Source organism: Melanaphis sacchari, unplaced genomic scaffold (genome assembly GCF_002803265.2).
Source record: "Melanaphis sacchari strain LSU unplaced genomic scaffold, SCAv2.0 Contig53_pilon_pilon, whole genome shotgun sequence".
Lineage (NCBI taxonomy): Eukaryota > Metazoa > Arthropoda > Insecta > Hemiptera > Aphididae > Melanaphis > Melanaphis sacchari.
Genome location: NW_020271371.1, coordinates 1,370,256 through 1,389,113, shown reverse-complemented (window position 1 = coordinate 1,389,113; position 18,858 = coordinate 1,370,256). Strand labels below are relative to the sequence as shown.

At 25.6% G+C, this 18,858-nt stretch overlaps 2 protein-coding genes across 2 annotated transcripts; one reads left to right on the top strand and one right to left on the bottom strand.

The window, feature by feature from the left end:
* Nucleotides 1-11,642: 11,642 nt before the first annotated feature.
* On the bottom strand, nt 11,643-15,324 carry LOC112599550 (sodium/hydrogen exchanger 8). Its single transcript, XM_025346483.1, has 7 exons — nt 13,912-15,324; nt 13,503-13,814; nt 12,664-12,806; nt 12,529-12,612; nt 12,311-12,454; nt 12,033-12,204; nt 11,643-11,963 (listed from the first exon to the last, which is right to left on the bottom strand). Exons 1-6 carry the CDS (start codon nt 14,948-14,950, stop codon nt 12,064-12,066), a joined length of 1,863 nt encoding a protein of 620 aa, XP_025202268.1. The 5' UTR covers nt 14,951-15,324; the 3' UTR covers nt 11,643-11,963; nt 12,033-12,063.
* A 154-nt stretch (nt 15,325-15,478) lies between these two features.
* LOC112599551 (aurora kinase C-like) lies at nt 15,479-18,093 on the top strand. Its single transcript, XM_025346484.1, has 2 exons — nt 15,479-15,762; nt 16,957-18,093. The coding sequence occupies exon 2, from the start codon at nt 16,997-16,999 to the stop codon at nt 17,924-17,926; it is 930 nt and encodes a 309-aa protein (XP_025202269.1). The 5' UTR covers nt 15,479-15,762; nt 16,957-16,996; the 3' UTR covers nt 17,927-18,093.
* Nucleotides 18,094-18,858: the final 765 nt, after the last annotated feature.

Below are 18,858 nucleotides of genomic sequence, written 5' to 3'. Positions count from 1 at the left end.
AAATGTTTTTCCTATCTGTCTGAAACTGATTATACATACCTATATTTTTCTAATTTCAAAATATGTGTGACAACACTTATGCTCAACATGGAACTATTATAATTGGGATATACTTAGAATAATAAAATATTTATATTTATAAATATAAAATAATTATAATAATAAACATTTTATATGAACAGTTGTATCAATCGCACTGATCGGTAATATAATATTATTATACGTAGGTATACGGTTTACGTCGACAACAATGTGATTTAGCTATAATTATAGTAAAACAAGAATCCAAAATACTATTGAAAAGTATAGATTCTTTATTATTCTATTCAATAATGTCATACGAAAATACCGTAAATAAACGGCTTTTTCCTAAAATTAATTTCGAAAGTTATAAATTTTAACGGTAAGGTAAAAAACGGGATTAATAGGATAGATTTGAAAATACGGGACAAATAGCGTCCCGAAAGAAGATTATCAAGACAACAGGAATTAAAGTTGAAATAAAGGACAATCCTGTATAAACAGAATATATGGTCACTCTAATATAGAGACAATATGAAATAATTTACATATGACATTGAAAATCAAGAAAAATAATCTTATATTACTGTTTTGTATAGTCATCTCAATGTTTTAACTTTTGATATAGACACAAAAACTGTGCAGTGAGATGAGTAGAATATCCAAATATCATAATTGATAACAAATAACATAAATAGGTTAATTGTTTAAGATATTTAGACAAATTACTATTTATGAATTATGTGCCAACCAAACTATGATTTTCATTAGCAATTAGATTTATTAAAATTATTGTATGCAACTAAAAGTTAGTATAAAACAATAGAAATTTATAAACAAATAATTACCTTCAAATATGAAGGCGCTGTTCTTTTTGTTGCTTCCACGCCAACTGTTCATGAGGTGGTTGGTGGTGGATAATCACATTGTTGATCTTCATTAATCATGTCACTTGGTGATGTATATAGAAAATATAAGTCTCACAGGTTTCTATCAGCTAACAAACCTGACTAAGATTCTGAAACAATTTTATTATACATTATAGTCCAAACAAATAGTGATTTAAATACAATTAAGTATAAACATATTTTTAATCTAAAAATTACCAGGTGTTTTAATATTAAAACATTAAATAACTATTTAATAACAAAACCACTTACTTTGGATGTTTTATATCACTCATATATGTATTTACACCTAATGTTTCTTGTAACATATTTTCAACACCTCACTTTGATAAGGTTTACTACTTGAAATACAAGCTGCTTAAGTCTAAAATACAAGCACAAACACTCACAACGATTTACCTAAAATATACGTATAAATAATGGCATTAGTATTATTATATAGTGAACATTGAGTATTCCTTTAAATTTAACAGAAATAATAACAAGTGGTTTATCCTATTCATCCTGAATAAAAGTATACATATTATTTTATTGTTTAATAATAGTATAATATTTTGAAGCAAAAGAAGCAAAATATTTTTATGTGATACAAAACAAATTCTTATTCATAGGTTTTTAGTAATTGCATTATTTGTTTTCCCTATTTTATCTATAATTAAATTTTTGCATCATATTTTAACTTTTCACAATCAACAAAACAAAATAGTTTATAAACTAAAATAATTTTACAATGCAAATTACACATGCAAGTCCCAAAGCTAAAATTCCACCAGTACTTGTGCCAGCTAACCAATCAAAACAATGAATAATAGGAACTTTAGTGGCATTTTCTATATGAAGTAAAACAGATATCAACACCAATCCTCTAATTCCACCACCATCTAGGCATAAAACTCTGCCTCCTTTATGATTTCTGTTAATATCTATTCTTTCATCCATGAGTTCTTCCATCGCTGTCACAATACATCTAACCTGTAAAATAAAAACTATATTAATATTTAAAAACAACTATATGTATATATTAATAATTTAAATCTACATATCAATATTAATTTAAAATATAAATATATTTTAATTTCAGAAGTTAGCAAAACTTTATTTTTTAAGAATTAAAATTATTAAAATGTTATTAGGTTATTATACAGCAGAAATAGCCAATAGGCAACTCAAAATCTTACTAGAGGTCCAATTTAAAAAAAAAAATAAAAGTCTAGCAGGCCAGAGCATAGTAAGCAAAAAAAAACTATGCATTTTAATTAGCATTTATTTTGTTTATAATGTGAATTTTTAACTTTAAAATTGTATAATGTGATTTAAAAATGTAGTAGGGGCCAGATAAAAAAAAACTCATGGATAGCCAGTTGCTCACCCTTGTTATATAGCATTATTAAATATGAGTAAATGTCATATTTATTGATGTAGATATATGTTAAATCTCAACAAAATAAAGCTTACTGTGTTCAAAAAATAAGAAAATAGAATACATTTTATTGTATTGGTGCAATAGGTTCTTTGGATAGACATTTAACTATAATTTGGTTATTATTATTATTATTATTATTATAAGGTAATACTTCATAAGCATGGAAGTGGCGGTCAAACCCTACAGACTGTATTGTTGTAACTAAAAAATATGGAATTTTAGACTGACCAATAATTATTCTTTTTACTTCTCCAAAATAACAGTTATCTAGATTAAGTGCACTTGATGGGGTTTGGTAAGCTCTATGATAAAACACAGTAGGTGAACAATTAATTAAGTAAATTCAATATTTCAATACATTACTTTCTTTACTTTTTATGTATTTAAAATATAACATTACAACATAATCTAAACTATCTTTATTTATCTTATTATTTTAAATAAATATAATCTATAAAAATGTTTTCAACAACTAATGAACTTAAGCCTAACAGTCTCCGCTTAGAATTGTTTTTCATATATAATAAATATTATATCATTAAACATATTAAAATTTAATACACTCATTAAAGTAAAAAATCAATAACTAATGTACAGCAGAACAGTATCAACTAACTTTCTTATTTTTTTTAAATATTATCTAATCATTTTCACCAAAAATTGTTTTAGAATGAAAATAATATGTGATGCGGATTAATAACATTTTTGAAATAGAAGACAATTGTTAACACAAAATTATTACTAATGTTCATAAATAATAATAATTTAAATACCAAATCATCTACCATTTTTTTAAGGAGCAAATTATTTAAAAAAAAAAAAATGTACACTATAGCTTTTACTACTATAATTTTATGAAGCACAACAAAATGAAAAAATCGATTTTGCTAAAAACGAGTTGCTTAAATTTTCTATTGTTTGTTATATTTATTAACAAACAGTACTCCAAATTCTTGACCCTAATATACAAGCTTGATAAAAATTCTACTCAAAATCAACCTCAGTCCTCAATAGTCAATGATAATTATTGGAATGTGTTTTGGAGCTTTCAATGCAAAACGCGATGGCATCTATAAAAAACACATATGACATTTACGTACCTAATCTATAGCTATCGCAAGTACAAAGTACAAGCAATGTTATCTGTAGCGGACTATCGTCATTCTTTTCTATGAACCGCCACTTGGGGACATAAACAGCGCGACTTGTTTGACTCTCCCACTTTACCCCGTTCACGGTAGAAATGGTCAATGGACAGGGAATCGAGCCAGTTGCACGCGTATGTACAACCAACAGCAAAGGCTACGACTAGTTTTAGTGACGTCCTACGACTTACAAGGTCCGTTAGACAACTACTGACCATTGTGTGTGACAGTGTATAATTGTGACATTAGTACGTATTCAATCTAATGAGATCAAACACATATTATAAGCCCAATTTAGCACTTGTCTGTAATTTATCCGCACTTCTTACATAACACCAATTTTGGGATACAAATAACAAACAACGATTAAAGACTAAAATCATCGCAGTCCGTGTCAACTTGTTATTTAAAAATTTAAAACATTTCTGGCTTCAATCAGAATTTGAAATTTACGTAAAAAAAGGTAAGATCGATTATCATGAATCATGATTCTTGATCATTTACAATAACATCAATAACCAATACTGATCTATTATACTAAAATAAAAAAAAAACTAAAGTCATAATTTTATTAAAATAAAATTTTGCAAAAAAATGTTCATATCCTTTGCTTTAAAATTTAAATAACGTAATAAGCTAATGCATAAATGCACAAACACAATCAATAAACTCCAACAAACTAACTAATATTATCTTATAAGTAGGTGTGTTTATAGTGTTTATACCAAACCGTATGTATGTATTTATATTTATTGTACATATTTAAAAAAAAAAAAATAAATATGAAATATTTATTGTATAAAATAATAATAATATAATGAATTTGTACCCATCCACCTCAGAAATCTTTTTATTGTGAACAATACTTTCGTATCGTAATACACAAGAATTCTTTAAATTAGGTATACCAACTATTAATAGATTAATAAACTAAATTCATGATAAATTATTTATAATTTTTAGTTTCATTTTTACGTTGTTTATAATTATAATTTATAAATACAAAATATTGATGACAAGAACAAGCTTAAGATAAAAATTACGATTTAGGTATTATAATACTATAGCATTCTAGTATTGAAAAAACTAGGGTAAAAATAAAAAAGTTCCCCCCAAACAAAAAAAAAAATCTGGTGAAAACCTCATTACAAATATATTATTTAACACAAATTTCCCAACTCTATCCCTAAAAGTTAAAAATTGTGATTGTGCACAATATGTGTGTATAATAACAACAAAACGTAAGGAAATGATTGTTCACGGTGGGTGACCATAACAGGTTTCCAATAAATTATTGGATATAATATAATATTACGTTTATACGTTAAATATATTTTTTAATTCGAAAAGTCAAAGGCTAAAATTTAATTTTCAAATTAATATCAAGGCCAAATTCAATGAATATAAACGCGTTTCATTATATGATAGGTACCTACCTAGTTTTATTTTGTATTTAAACAATCACGTAGTTTATATATAGGCACGTAATTTCAAGGCTAATTCAATGCACGCACGTAAGCTGTGCTGATGTTTAACTTGTACAACTGGTATTGTAAAGTATCTGAATATATGGTATAATATATCATTTTTTTTTTTTATATATATATATATATTATTATTTACTAAATTATTCGAATGCATACAAAAACGCGGAAGAAAACGCGTACATATTATATTGGAGATATCATTTATTACCTAACCTAACCAAACCAAACCGGACCGGTCTCGTACGTCGTTTTATTTTAATAGGTATTAGTATAACAAATTAAACGCTTGATATCCGTGATCTCGCGGCACTCCGTGCTCCGTAGTTCGTCGTCGTCAATCTATTGATACTGCTCGAAGACTGTCAGAACGATAAATATATATTATTTTAAAATATAATATAATATTGCGGATTTAATTCAATAAACCTGTCGTATTTGGTATTGTAGTCATTATTGTATTATTTGGATTTTCCTGACCATTTTTTTGCGTCAAACCCGTGTCGTTACACAACGGGTAAACTGAAAATTTTCACGTTTTTGACACCGTTAAATATAGAATAACAATAATATAGAATGACAACCAAAATCGATTCAGTTGTACAGTTTTTCGACAGTCTTCTTGAATTGGGCATGAAAATTCTGGACTGTAAAAAGTTTCTGGACGTGAAAATAATGTTCACCGCGTTCACGGAGACATTGGTAGCAATTTCCTGTAGTTGTTTCCCAGGAGGAATAGATGCGTATGTCGACGACGAAGACGAAGTTCTGCAAACCAAACAAAATAAGGTAATAAAAAAGATATAAGTTAATAAAAAAACCCGTTTACATATTATTCCGCTATCGTGGTCTGAATTAAATCATTTGAATAAACAATAGGCATATTCATCATAATATATATTATAGGGTCCAAATTTTTCATCTTCATTTTGAAATCTTGTTATTGGAAAATAAATAAATTCCTGTATAACAAAATTTGAAAAATAATGTTCATTAATTATTTCGTCATAATCAAATGTGTGATATTTTTAACGTGAATCATTCGATGGCATTTAGTTATCTCCTCCACTTATTCTGTTAATAACTATGTATTTATAGGAAAAATAACTTTACGGTAAATTTGAAGAAATGATTAATCGTTCCAAGGTTTCTACATTTTTTTTGATAACAAAAAATTGTATTTATTATTTTATAATCTGAAATGAAATAGGTACTTAATCTAAAAATTAATATTAAAAATGTCAATGTACAAGTAAACATTTCGAACAAATATACATGTACTTATATATTTTAATAATATAAAATTAAAACTTTTTGTATATTTTTGATATTTTTTAACTGATGTAAAAACAAATTATGATGAATATTATTTTCAAAAACATATTATTTACCAAAAAAAAAAAAATAATAATAATAATATTTAATGATAAAAATCGAAACACTGATAAAATTTAAAAAATGTAAATGTTTATAAATTGTTCCAAAATAACAAGTATGTTTTTAAAATTGCACCATAGGTACCATAAAATGGAATTATGAATATTTTTTTAACAATTCCATTATTCAGTTTATTTGTTTTTGAATCAAAATAAAAAAAAAAAAACACTTGTTAAGCTATTCATTTAAAAACCACTGAAATATTAATGATTCTGAAAAAAAAAAGAGATAAATATATTTATTTTTATTTTTTCTATTAAGATACTTCTTATAGCAGAAAAAGATTTTAAACTTTGAAGGTGTTTTTAGTAAAAAATTTAATCTAGTTTTTACTTTGAGAGTTTAAAAGTAAAAAATTCACAATACTTTTCAAAACAATCGGCTATTACAAAAGTAATAAAAACGAACCTTAATTGATAACGTTTAAATATTATTTATTAAAACTGTTAGGTATTGGTAACCTTAGTTACTAAAAAGTTGAGCAACGTCTTTGCTCAAAATAGATTTTCATCTTAATTTTTTTTCATAATGATTTATTATTAAATTCAAATTTAACACATTCATTACAAAGGCAAAATTACACAATAACATTTTAAAAATATTTAAATTAGTCGGTATTGACTAAGAATTTAATAACATACTCTATGTCTTATTAAATAACGTTTAGCATACAAATACGTATTATATATACAATATGCTATTATAATTTTAATATTTAAGCATCCTCTAAAAAATATACAGCTGCTTTAAAATTTCAACCCTCCTTGTAACTTATTACCTTGTTTGAAATTAAATTTGTATGCATCAAAGTTCTCAGAAATATATTCTGTTCCAGAAAATAAAATTAAAAATATAGATTTATTGTCTTTCAAAAAAGTAAAACCTTTTTAAAAATATATTATAATAAAGCATATAATTTAATTTCAAAATGTGAATTGAAATGACTTAAAATTATGGTTAAAAAAAATGTTGAATGGTTAATACTTTTCAAGATAATAGAAATGTTAATCGTTACAAAAACCACTCTTTTACCTGCAAATAAATTATAATATAAGTGTACAAAATATTATTTCCTACAATTGTTTAAAATTCATTTGTTATGTAAATTGTTTAAAAGTAATTTATTACATATTTACGTTTCATTATATAAAACGTCAGATATTTGATACGTTTGGATTATCTATCGATATTATCTTTTATAAAGCATAGGGTATTAATCGAGATTCTCATTGAAACATCATACTGTTTATTTTTATTACTATAATACAATATATCAATTACTTAGGCACTTAGTAAATATTTGTAAGACCTATACTAACTACAATGTATTAATATTTACTATTTATTTATAGCACTTAATTTCAACTTACAGCTTTTATTTAAGTTATCATAAAATATTTAGTATACTATTACACTTATATATAATCAATAATAATATTATATAATTAATAGGTATCATATTTATTTTTATTTTGGTTACAAGAATTATTTTTTTTCAACAAATGTACATTGACTATTACTCAAATACTTTAATATATGATATATCGTCATGGTAAATTTTATGAAATAAATGTTGTTGTGATTGTTGCAGATTAAACAAAACTGAAAATATACCAACAAAAGTGGACAAAGCGGTTAACAAGAAAAGAAATATAAAAAAACTCTTTTCGGTTGAATGAATAAAACCTAATTTTCCTACCTGATATTTCAGTTTTAATTAATTATTTATATTTTATGTACATTTACAGGTGGACTCTTTTTACATATTAAATATTATGTATTTTTTAATAAATTATTAGTTATTATTTTTAAAATACATTTGTTTTATTTTTCACAAAAATTACTACCTAACTTGGTTTAAAATTTTACATCGTAAAAATGTATAGGTACTCGATGCATTTACTACTAAATACTACCAAATTAATTTTAATGTATTACCATTGATTTTAAATAATTAATATCGATGGTATTACTAATTGCTAATTAATATGAAATATACATAATATTTGTATAAAATCAATGAAATATTTACCTAAAATTAATAAAATATGCATTTTCAATTTTTAACTTTCCAATGTACAGTTCAGATTTCTAGCTTGGTCTGCTATACATTGAGAGAATATAAAACAATATGCAATTCTTACAACTTCCGAGCCCTACAATGATTATCATAGGTGTATCTGATATACATTATACACACATATCGACGCATACCTACTTCTAGATACTAATACAAAAATATATTTTTGGTAGGCTCATGTCAGTAAAACACGATTAAGCATGGTACCTATACCTATATATTTTATGCAACGTTCCAACGTTATCCAGATTTTGTAATTTATTATTTTCATATATCTATTATTATTTATTCACCTATTACAGTCAACTCACGATATAACGAATTTCAAAGGAAAGACCGAGCAAAAAATTCGTTAAATAGAAAGTTTAATCAACAAAATTCATTTTAACAAGATTTAAAAATTTAATTTCATTAAAAACATATATACCTACATGAGTAATTATTCATTTATAAGTATAGATTTTATGTTTATTAAGTACAAAAATATTTATTTTTTTTAAAAATCGGTTATTTTTTTTTTTTTTGTGTGTATAATCACTTGCGCTTACCCGGTCAATAACGTTGTTCAAGTATAAAATGTTACAAAACACACTGTTGTCGATGTCATTTCTCTGTAAATATTTAAAGAGATTGCAGAGACCTGATTTTACTTCTTTCGAGGATAAGGAGGGTTCATCAGAATATATTTTTCTTCATCGTCAGTTTTGTTTAAAATCTTATCGTCATTATGAGAATCACAGTCAACCAACTCATCGTCGATAGCAACAATTGTGTAACTTATACATATAACGACGACATGAATTTTATCTTATTGTATGATAATAGTCCAAACAAACTTGTAAAATTCATTACATTGCAAGAGTTTGGTAGAAAAGCTTCGTTATATCGAGAGGACAAAAATGCATTTAACTTTTCGTTATATCACGAGATTTCCAAAGGAACGGCAGTTTTATACACGTTATATTGAGATTTTCGTTATATTGAACTTCGTTATATCGCGAGTTGACTGTATTAAGATACCAAAATTCACGAGTCATGAGCCAACGCTTTATCGACAATGTTATATTGCATGTTAAAATATAATCAAACATAAAAATTTTCAAACAATATTCAAAAAGTAAAAATACTGTTGAATCCCTACAATTATTTTTAAGTCAAATTAGAAACAGATATAAATTTAATTTATTATTATTATTATAAAATAGGTAAATTAATAAAATGAAAAAACGTTGCATATGACCATAAAATTGTGTTATTTTTTTTAACTTATACCATACCTATATTTTGTATAACCGTAATTATTCAAATATTTTTTGAAAAATATAGTCAACAATTTTAATTGGCAAAATCGCAGTTTTTAAATTCAATCATATGGGTTTTCTTTTTATTTGTATATTCTTTGATAAATTGAAAATTTTACTCAATAATGTCGTAAACAAAGTTTTTTATGCTCGATCGTGTACTAGCAATAAATCTAAACTTAAAAAATAATACAAATAAAAATGTAAAATTTAAATTAAATATTTAAAACCAAAATCATTGTAAGACTTTTACGGTCCTTTAAAAATGTTCAATTTTTATAAATAAAGCTTATAAAAATAATAAAGTAATACAAGGATTTATATTTTTTATATATACTTACATTTTAAAATTCAAATGTTGACAAAATTAGATATTTAAAGGAAAAACAGGATTTTAATTATTTTGTTACAACTCTGACAATTTTCAAACATTAATTTGTATATTTATTCAAGAGTTGGTTAAATTATATTTTGTCTCTGTTAAACAGATCAATTGTTTTAATTAACTAATAAATTCTTATGATAAAAATTATATTTTAAAATTTTAAACTTACATTTAAATCTTAGTAATTTATAGAAAATATTCTTAAAAAAAACCAGATTAATCTCTATCTATTCTTATTTAATCTTAGTGTAATATAAATGTTATTATATACCTAAAAATTTGTAGATAAATTAATAATATATATTTTATGACATTTTTTTAAATAACTGTGAGGTCTGGAAAATAGTAAAAAAAACTACATTATCAGATTTTCGAACAATTAACTTGTAGATTTAATATTGTTATTAATAAAAAATAACTTATAGTCACATCATATATCACAGATAAATTAAGTTGAATTAAAATACAATAAATTACAATACCAAAATCATCCATTTCAATGATTATAGACATAATATTACATCTAAGCTTTATAAAATTTGTTATTTTGCTTTAAATTAATATTCTGAGTATTAAATAAATTGCTATTTATCCGCAGAGCTGATGTATATAGTAAGATATTAGACCTAAATTTTTATTACATACATAATTATGTCACAAATATAATTTACATAACAAACTAAAACTGTTAATAGCATTATTATTAATCATAAAATAAATAATCACACATATTTTCAACAACTTACTGTAATTTTTTTAAGCATTTTTAATCAATACAAAATATATTATAATCCAATAAAATAAAAAATATAAATCATTTGTTTTAGATAATGTTTATTTTATATCACAACAGAATAATATATCAACAAAATAATATGATACATTATGAAATATTAATGCATTATATTGAAATTAAACTTAAATAAAAAGGTAACGTATGAATAAAAGTACTGCCAATTTGTTTAATTTAATTTTGAATAAATATAAGGAATTTATCTCATTATTTTTAACCAGAAATAAAAAGGAATTTATGAGAAAAATATTTGTTAATACTAAACTGTAATAATGATGAATTAAAATTTATAAATATCATGCATACTAACATACATGATATAACAATAGCTGGGAAAATACTCTGAATATAATATTTATATTTTATTATTAAAATAAAAAAAAATATTTTTATTTTTTGTAAAAATAAAAATATAAGTGTTTGTATATTAATGCAAGTAAAAGCACATATTAGAATAGAATACTTGTGTGCTTATTAATAAGCTCATTTTATATATTATCATAATGTAATTATACAAAAATAATTATTAAATGGCACACTCAGGCATTTTTCAAAATATATGTATAATTTTTTTCAAGGCAGTTACTTTTATCATATAGAAATAATTATAAATATAAGATAAACTAAATATTTAAACAAAAACAAAAAAACTTCATAAATTATAATGACTATCACACTTGTTTTTTTTTTATTCTAGAGTATAACATTAACAGTATAAATTTGTGCAATTATATTTGTTGTTTATAATCAGACTTCAAGTGTTAAAGTACATTTTAATCACACCAAATTTTCTGAAAATCATAATTCACAATAATCATTGCAGATTAGTGAACTAGTTATCAGAATAGTTGGAATAAGTTCTATTTATATTTTTTGTATACATTAAGTACATTAATAGTAAAGTTGTTAAAATTATTGCGGTTGGCTGGTTGTACGTGGTAAACTCGATGCAGACAAGCTCTGAATGTCACTTAACAAATTATTACCTGTAAAACAAAACCGTTATATTTTGAAGTTTTGTCGGTGTATCAATGACTGCGTTTCCCCTCCATTACTTTGCCTCACAACTGGTGGTTGCTGTAATTGTCAACTCGATTGGCGGCTGGATGTCTGGGGTTGTCCATTGTTTGCAGTTTTATCATCATCTGATGCAGTTGGTGATATACGAATTGCCTGATACCATTGATTGGTTAAATCTGTCATCTGTGTTTTACAATCTTTCAATTCCTAAAGTAATATTTTTTTTTAGTTTTTTAAAACAATAATATATTTTATAGATTAATTTAACTAAAATCATAAGAAACTTTATAATTAAGTATTTTTTTAAATTTACTTCTTGTGTAAAACGTCTAGTAAAAAATGGTATGAAGTATTTTATGTCCATTTTAGCGAATCCACTGATTCTTGATTGAATAAAATTAACTTCCAATTCTTCTTCAGTTAGTTCTGATAAATGCTCAGAGTCAATTGCTTGCCCCTAACATAAATGTGTATTAATAATTACAAACACATATTAATTAAAAATAATTTATTAATATTTATTTGTATTACCCATTCTTTTGTTTTACTAAGAGATATAGCTTTGTCTTTTCTTCGGCGGTGAGTACTTCTACCAGCTTTTGATGATTGTAAAATCTAGAAAGAAGCATTTAAGTATTGAACTTTTTTCAAAACTAGAAAAATTACCTTCATTAATGGCATTGTTGAACCACCAAACAACAAAGTTGTGACTAATATTATGCATAATGTAGTTGTGATTATCACATGTCTTGTTTCGTTACTGAATTCTAAATGTAATGACAACGCATATGAAATAGCTCCTCTTAATCCTAAAAAAGTAATAATTTAAAATAAATATTACATTAAACAGTTCTCAATAAAAAAAAAATATAAACTAAATCAATAAAAACATAACAATTTTTGATTAATTATATTTTATATTTAATAATTCATTATTTTAGCAATCAGTTGTGCATCCAAACAATTTGTACACTACATATACATAAAAATATATTATACCTAATTACAGTGTAATTTCTTAAAAATTTGCTCAGTCATTATCAGATAATTTAGCAACATAGTGGGAACTTAGATAAAATCTAACTCTTAACAATTCTTATTAAAATATTTCACTTTTTATTAAGGTCAAAAAATCACAAGACTTTAGGTAAATATATTAATATAAAATAATAAAACACTATAATAACATTTGATTTCTAATCAATACTTTCAATAATATACTGATATTTTATAAATGAAATTATTAGAGAAACTGGGTAAGGAACAATATACATTATACACAAATATACTGATGATTGAAAAACAAAAACCCAACTCATATTGTGATATAAAGAGAATTATTTACATATCTGATATTATCTAAGGTTATCTGACATAACCATGCCTAAGTTTAAGAAAGGAAATTAATTTCTAAAACTATCTGCCTTATTTCAATTAAATTGAACTATTATTTAAAGTTTACACAAATAAGAAAAAAAGATATTTCATATTGATGTGAAACATACCACTAAACCACATAATAAACATCATATGTTTTGTAATTTGATGTTCTCTGAATTTATTGCACAAATAAGCCAATGGGAATATATTGCAAGCACGTCCAATTAAACATAGAATTAAACTCCAAATGACTAAAGCTGGTTCAAAGTGTAATCTGAAACTGAATAATGCTAGTCCAAGATAAGCAAATACACACGTTTCTGCTATAAATGCCAATGTTCTCATTGTCTGTTGCATTGTAATTTGGGTGACTGTTGATAAATTGAAATGAGTGTAATGTGACATGACAATTCCATTAAATAGAATAGCCATTATTCCTAAAAAAAAAAAAAAAGAAAAATTATTAAAATAAATAGGTAAAAGACAAACAAAAAATAAAGATATGTGATAGTGAAAAATCAATTAATGATTTACCTGATAAATGAATGCCTTCAGCCAAAACATAAGGTGCATAAGTGAATACTAACATCATGGCAAATTCTAACGAAGGTGTTTTCCTCAAGTCTACATATTTCAATAACAGTGCACTGATTAAGGCAAATATTACTCCAATACCAGCTGAAGCAAAAAACATCAAGCAAAACTGTTTGATGCCTGTCAATACAGCTTCAGAAGTACTCATAGCTGGTCCATTAGACTGTAATACTGATGTAGTCAATACAATGGCAATTGCATCATTTAATATACTTTCTCCAAATACCAACATATTTAACACAGGATCTACATCCAACGCATGGAAAATAGCTACTGTGGCTACAGGGTCAACAGCTGAAATTAATGATCCAAACGCAAAGCTTTCAACAAAACTTAATTTGTAAGCAACTTGAGCTAGACCAAGAACATAAATACCAGCACCAATAACCAAAGCTGATATAGTGGTGCCAATAATAGCAAACACTAGAATAGAACCGATGTTTTGAAAAAAGTTTCCTTTATGTAAATTGTAACCAGATTCAAATATAATTGGAGGTAGAAGGACGAGAAAAAATGCTGTTGGAGAGAATGCTTCTTCATTACGCCAATTTGCAATATGCTGTTCAGACATAAGATTAATAATGAGACCAATAACAGCACCAAGAAACACAATTACTACACTTTCGGGTAAATACTGAAAATGTGTAGACAACATAAGATGAATGAGCAATATGCCTAAAGCAAGAACGCTGAGCACAAAGAATATGGCGATTGAACTGTTGCGTTCTTCTTCAGCTGATCCTTTTTTCGGCAAAACTGGCTCACTGGGTGTGACTACTGTCGATTTTTCGGTCATATTTGTTGTCTCGTTAATCGTGATCGTCGGCATTTCGGAAGTAGTTAATGTACTTGGAACGTTTTTAACTTCGTTGTCAGTTGCAGTAGGTTGGGAAGAATTCTTTGATACTCCTTTGTCGTCGCCATTGATCAATCCCATGCCGCAAAGCACAAGAAATAGAATACACACCGATGCCTTCATTGCGGACCTCCAATATTGCTCTCCCGATATTTAAAAAATATATAATACAGCAAAACGAAGGCGAGATGATCGACAAACAGCGCGCGATCACATATGCAAAACTATTTTGGTGCGTATAAAAATTAAGGCGACGATTTCAACATCGTTCACAGTCATATACAAATCGGTCGACCGTTCATTTACTCCTTTTCGAGCATTGCGTATAATAAATTACGATTTAGTACATTTACGATTAGAATTTTTAAGCGAAAAAAAAAGCGCACAATAAAATGGGTAATAACTAATAATAACAATAGACTGCGATAAAATATGATAATTGTCAATTGATAATGCGTCTGACCGTATAAAAAATAAAAACTATAACCAGGCGTAAATTGCAAAATAAAAATTCAACAGTCCTGAACCTGAATGATGATAAGCGAAACAGAACAAGTGATAAATTTTAAAATCTACGGAGTCGTGGACCAATGAGAACACGGTATTTCGAAGGCGGCAGAACAAGCTCATTTTATTGGCTACCGATTCAAATCGTTGTAAAACGGCTTTTTGTTTGTAATGTTTATTGCTACATATTTAGTATTTGTTATAAATTTATAAATGTTATAATTTGTTATTCGACCTTTTCACGACTCTACATGAACAAGATTTAACTACTCGAGGTCCGAGGACTTATTGTCGTCTTCCACTTATTAGTAATTATTAATCTAACCGATTAGTAATGAGCAAGCCTACAAGTAGTAAGTTGTGACAAGATCAATCTAGAAGTCCAAAACTTCGGAGAAGGAATTGGAAAAAAACACGATTTAGGACAGGTACGGTCTCGCAATTATAAATTATTTTATGAATATTTAAGTATGAAAACATAGACTTATTGATACAGGAATTCATGACTACGGTAGATCGAGATTCGAGACTAACAACTACTTGATGGTTGTTTTTTAATCGATACAATTTGAACGATAAATATTGTTGTTTTTGTCAATTTGAAAATACTAAAATCCTCAATTTTCGTGTTTTATTTTAATTAATTCTTCCAATCCGTAAAATAAATCATTATTAAGTACTAATTTAAAATCTAACACTGTCAGTTAATTGTTGCTCCACCAGCTGCTTACTCATTAGTCATATTACCCGTGATGAATATGGTTTTCTCGTATTTTTTTTTAAATACTTACTAAAAACCTATGTTTATAAACACCGATAATAAAATCATACTCAATAAAACAAATTCAAATTACTAATAACAGTTATTTCACTTTGTATTTATTACAATTTAGTTAAAAATTAATAGATAAATACCTATACATTTCAATGGGATAAATACATATAATGTTTTCTATAAAAATATATTACAGTAGAACATAAAAAAAAATTATTCCAAATAAGCAAAATGAAATTTTATGTTTAATGTTTATTAATTAAAAAATATAAGATTAAAATACCAATATCAAAAATAGGAATGGAATTTGTTGACATGCCTTATTAGTTGTTTATGTTAACCTTAGTTATTTGAATAGATTTCAATATTAAGATCTTCAATTAAGTTTTTTGATCTTTGGGGGAATGAAGCATATTCTCATATTATTTATAGCAATTGGAGAAAAAACAATAGGTATAGTGAATACTGTATATTTCTTAAAACACATTTACTGAAAGTAAGTACATAAATAAAATGACCACTATATAGTAATTAGGTACTTGTTACTGAAACATATAAACATTTTTTTTTAATTAAATGTCTAAAATCTACCAAATAGCTAGTGCACTCGCCACAAATAGTATTAGATGTATTAAATACCCTAAATTATAAAGGCAAATTTCAAAATTTATTTCTGCTGTTTTTTAAACTAATTCTTTCCTATTTACTTTTAATCACTTCAATGCATTTTTTTTATATAATCAACTATTTTAATTTTTTAACTTAATAGTTTAAGGCTGCTTAATTATTATACATAAAATATAATATTTAGTTCATGGATTCTAATAGATTATTTTTATTATTTCAGTTTGTATTTTTGTTAATCTTCAATCATATTATTCTTAATAATGGCTGTGGTTGGAGTCAAACATAAAATTGAATCTCAAGATGAAGTTGTCCAACACATAGAAAAAACAATGAAAGAAATTTATTCTAATCGACCAACAAATCATCAGTGGAAATTAAGCGATTTTGAAATTGGAACACCACTTGGTCGTGGAAAATTTGGTCGTGTATATCTTGCTCGAGAAAAAATTACAAAATATATGGTTGCTTTAAAAATGATGTTTAAATCAGAATTGGTAAAAGATCATATGGAACATCAAGTACGACGAGAAATTGAAATTCAAACACATCTTAATCACCCTAACATTCTAAAAATGCTGACTTATTTTTGGGACGAGAAGAAAATATATTTAATTTTAGAATTTGCCCAAGAAGGTGAGTTATTTAAAGTTCTGAACTCACAGCCACATAAACGTTTTGATGAACCAACTGCTGCATATTATTTACGACAAGTAGCTGATGCTTTAAGGTATTGTCATTCTCAAAGTGTTATCCACAGAGATATAAAACCAGAAAATCTTCTGTTGTTTAGTCATCATGTTATTAAGTTGGCAGATTTTGGATGGTCTGTTCATGCACCATCCAAATGTCGAAACACCATGTGTGGTACTATTGATTATTTACCTCCAGAGATGGTTGACTCTCAAACATATAATGAATATGTTGATAATTGGTGTTTAGGAGTGCTATGTTATGAATTCTTGTGTGGATCACCACCTTTTGAGAGCTCAGAACAGGCAGAGACTTTTAGAAAAATTCGTGCTGTGATGTATAGTTTCAAATCTCATATGAGTGAGGGTTCTAGACATTTAATTTCAAAGCTTTTGGTTAAAGTTCCAAAGTCTAGATTACCACTAACTGATGTTATTGAACATCCCTGGATTAAAAAAAATTGTGAAGTATTTATTAAAACTAAACTAAAATTAAAATAGTTGTTTTTTTTTTTTCCAATATATCATTCTTACAACTATTTTAAAAAGTAATAATGTATAAATAAATATAATTTAAATAACATTTGTTACTATTGTAAGGATTTGGTATACATGTTAATTTTATTGCTATTTTTCATCTAATTGAAAAAAAAAATGTTAACATTTTAACTGTACAGTAGGATCTTAATATTCCTTTTTTTTTTTTTTTTTTTGAGGGATTATCACTTAAGTAGTAAAATTTCATTGAATTGTCCATTAATATTATTGAAATTTCAATAAAAGTTTTATAAATATAAATGCATTTTAATTTTTATTTGATTTTTAAAATGTTTAAATATATAGTTTTCTAAATAACCCTGGCAAATACTATGATCCAAATGTGTCAGATTAACAAAACTTCACTATAGATTTTTATATTATATTCTGTAATAGCCTAGTACAGGGGTCGGCAATTAAATTCTATGGAGGTCCAGAAAATCAAAAAAACATTTTCGAGGGCCAGTAAATACTCAGATATTAGTTAATAATTGTTGTGTTATCGCAACTATATTATTGTAAATAGCAATAAACGATAAACACCATCGTAATCTCTAAATACATCATAAAATAGATAAAATATATGTTATGTGTGAAAACCAGCTTATTAAAAAAAAAAATATTTTTGTGGTCTAATTATTTTTCCTTCATGGGCCGGATTTGACCCGCGGACCACCTATTGCCGACCACTGGCCTAGTATTTAGATGTATTTACAACAATAGCTTAATCATCTGTAATTTAATTTTTGTATTAAATGTATGTACATTTTACATTATTTCATAATATTACATTAATTATCTAGAGTAATTTTAAAGCATTTCAATAATTAGTTATATTACATAGGAGTGTCAATTGCGAAATGCAAGAGTATCTATTTGCATCTTATGGATCATCT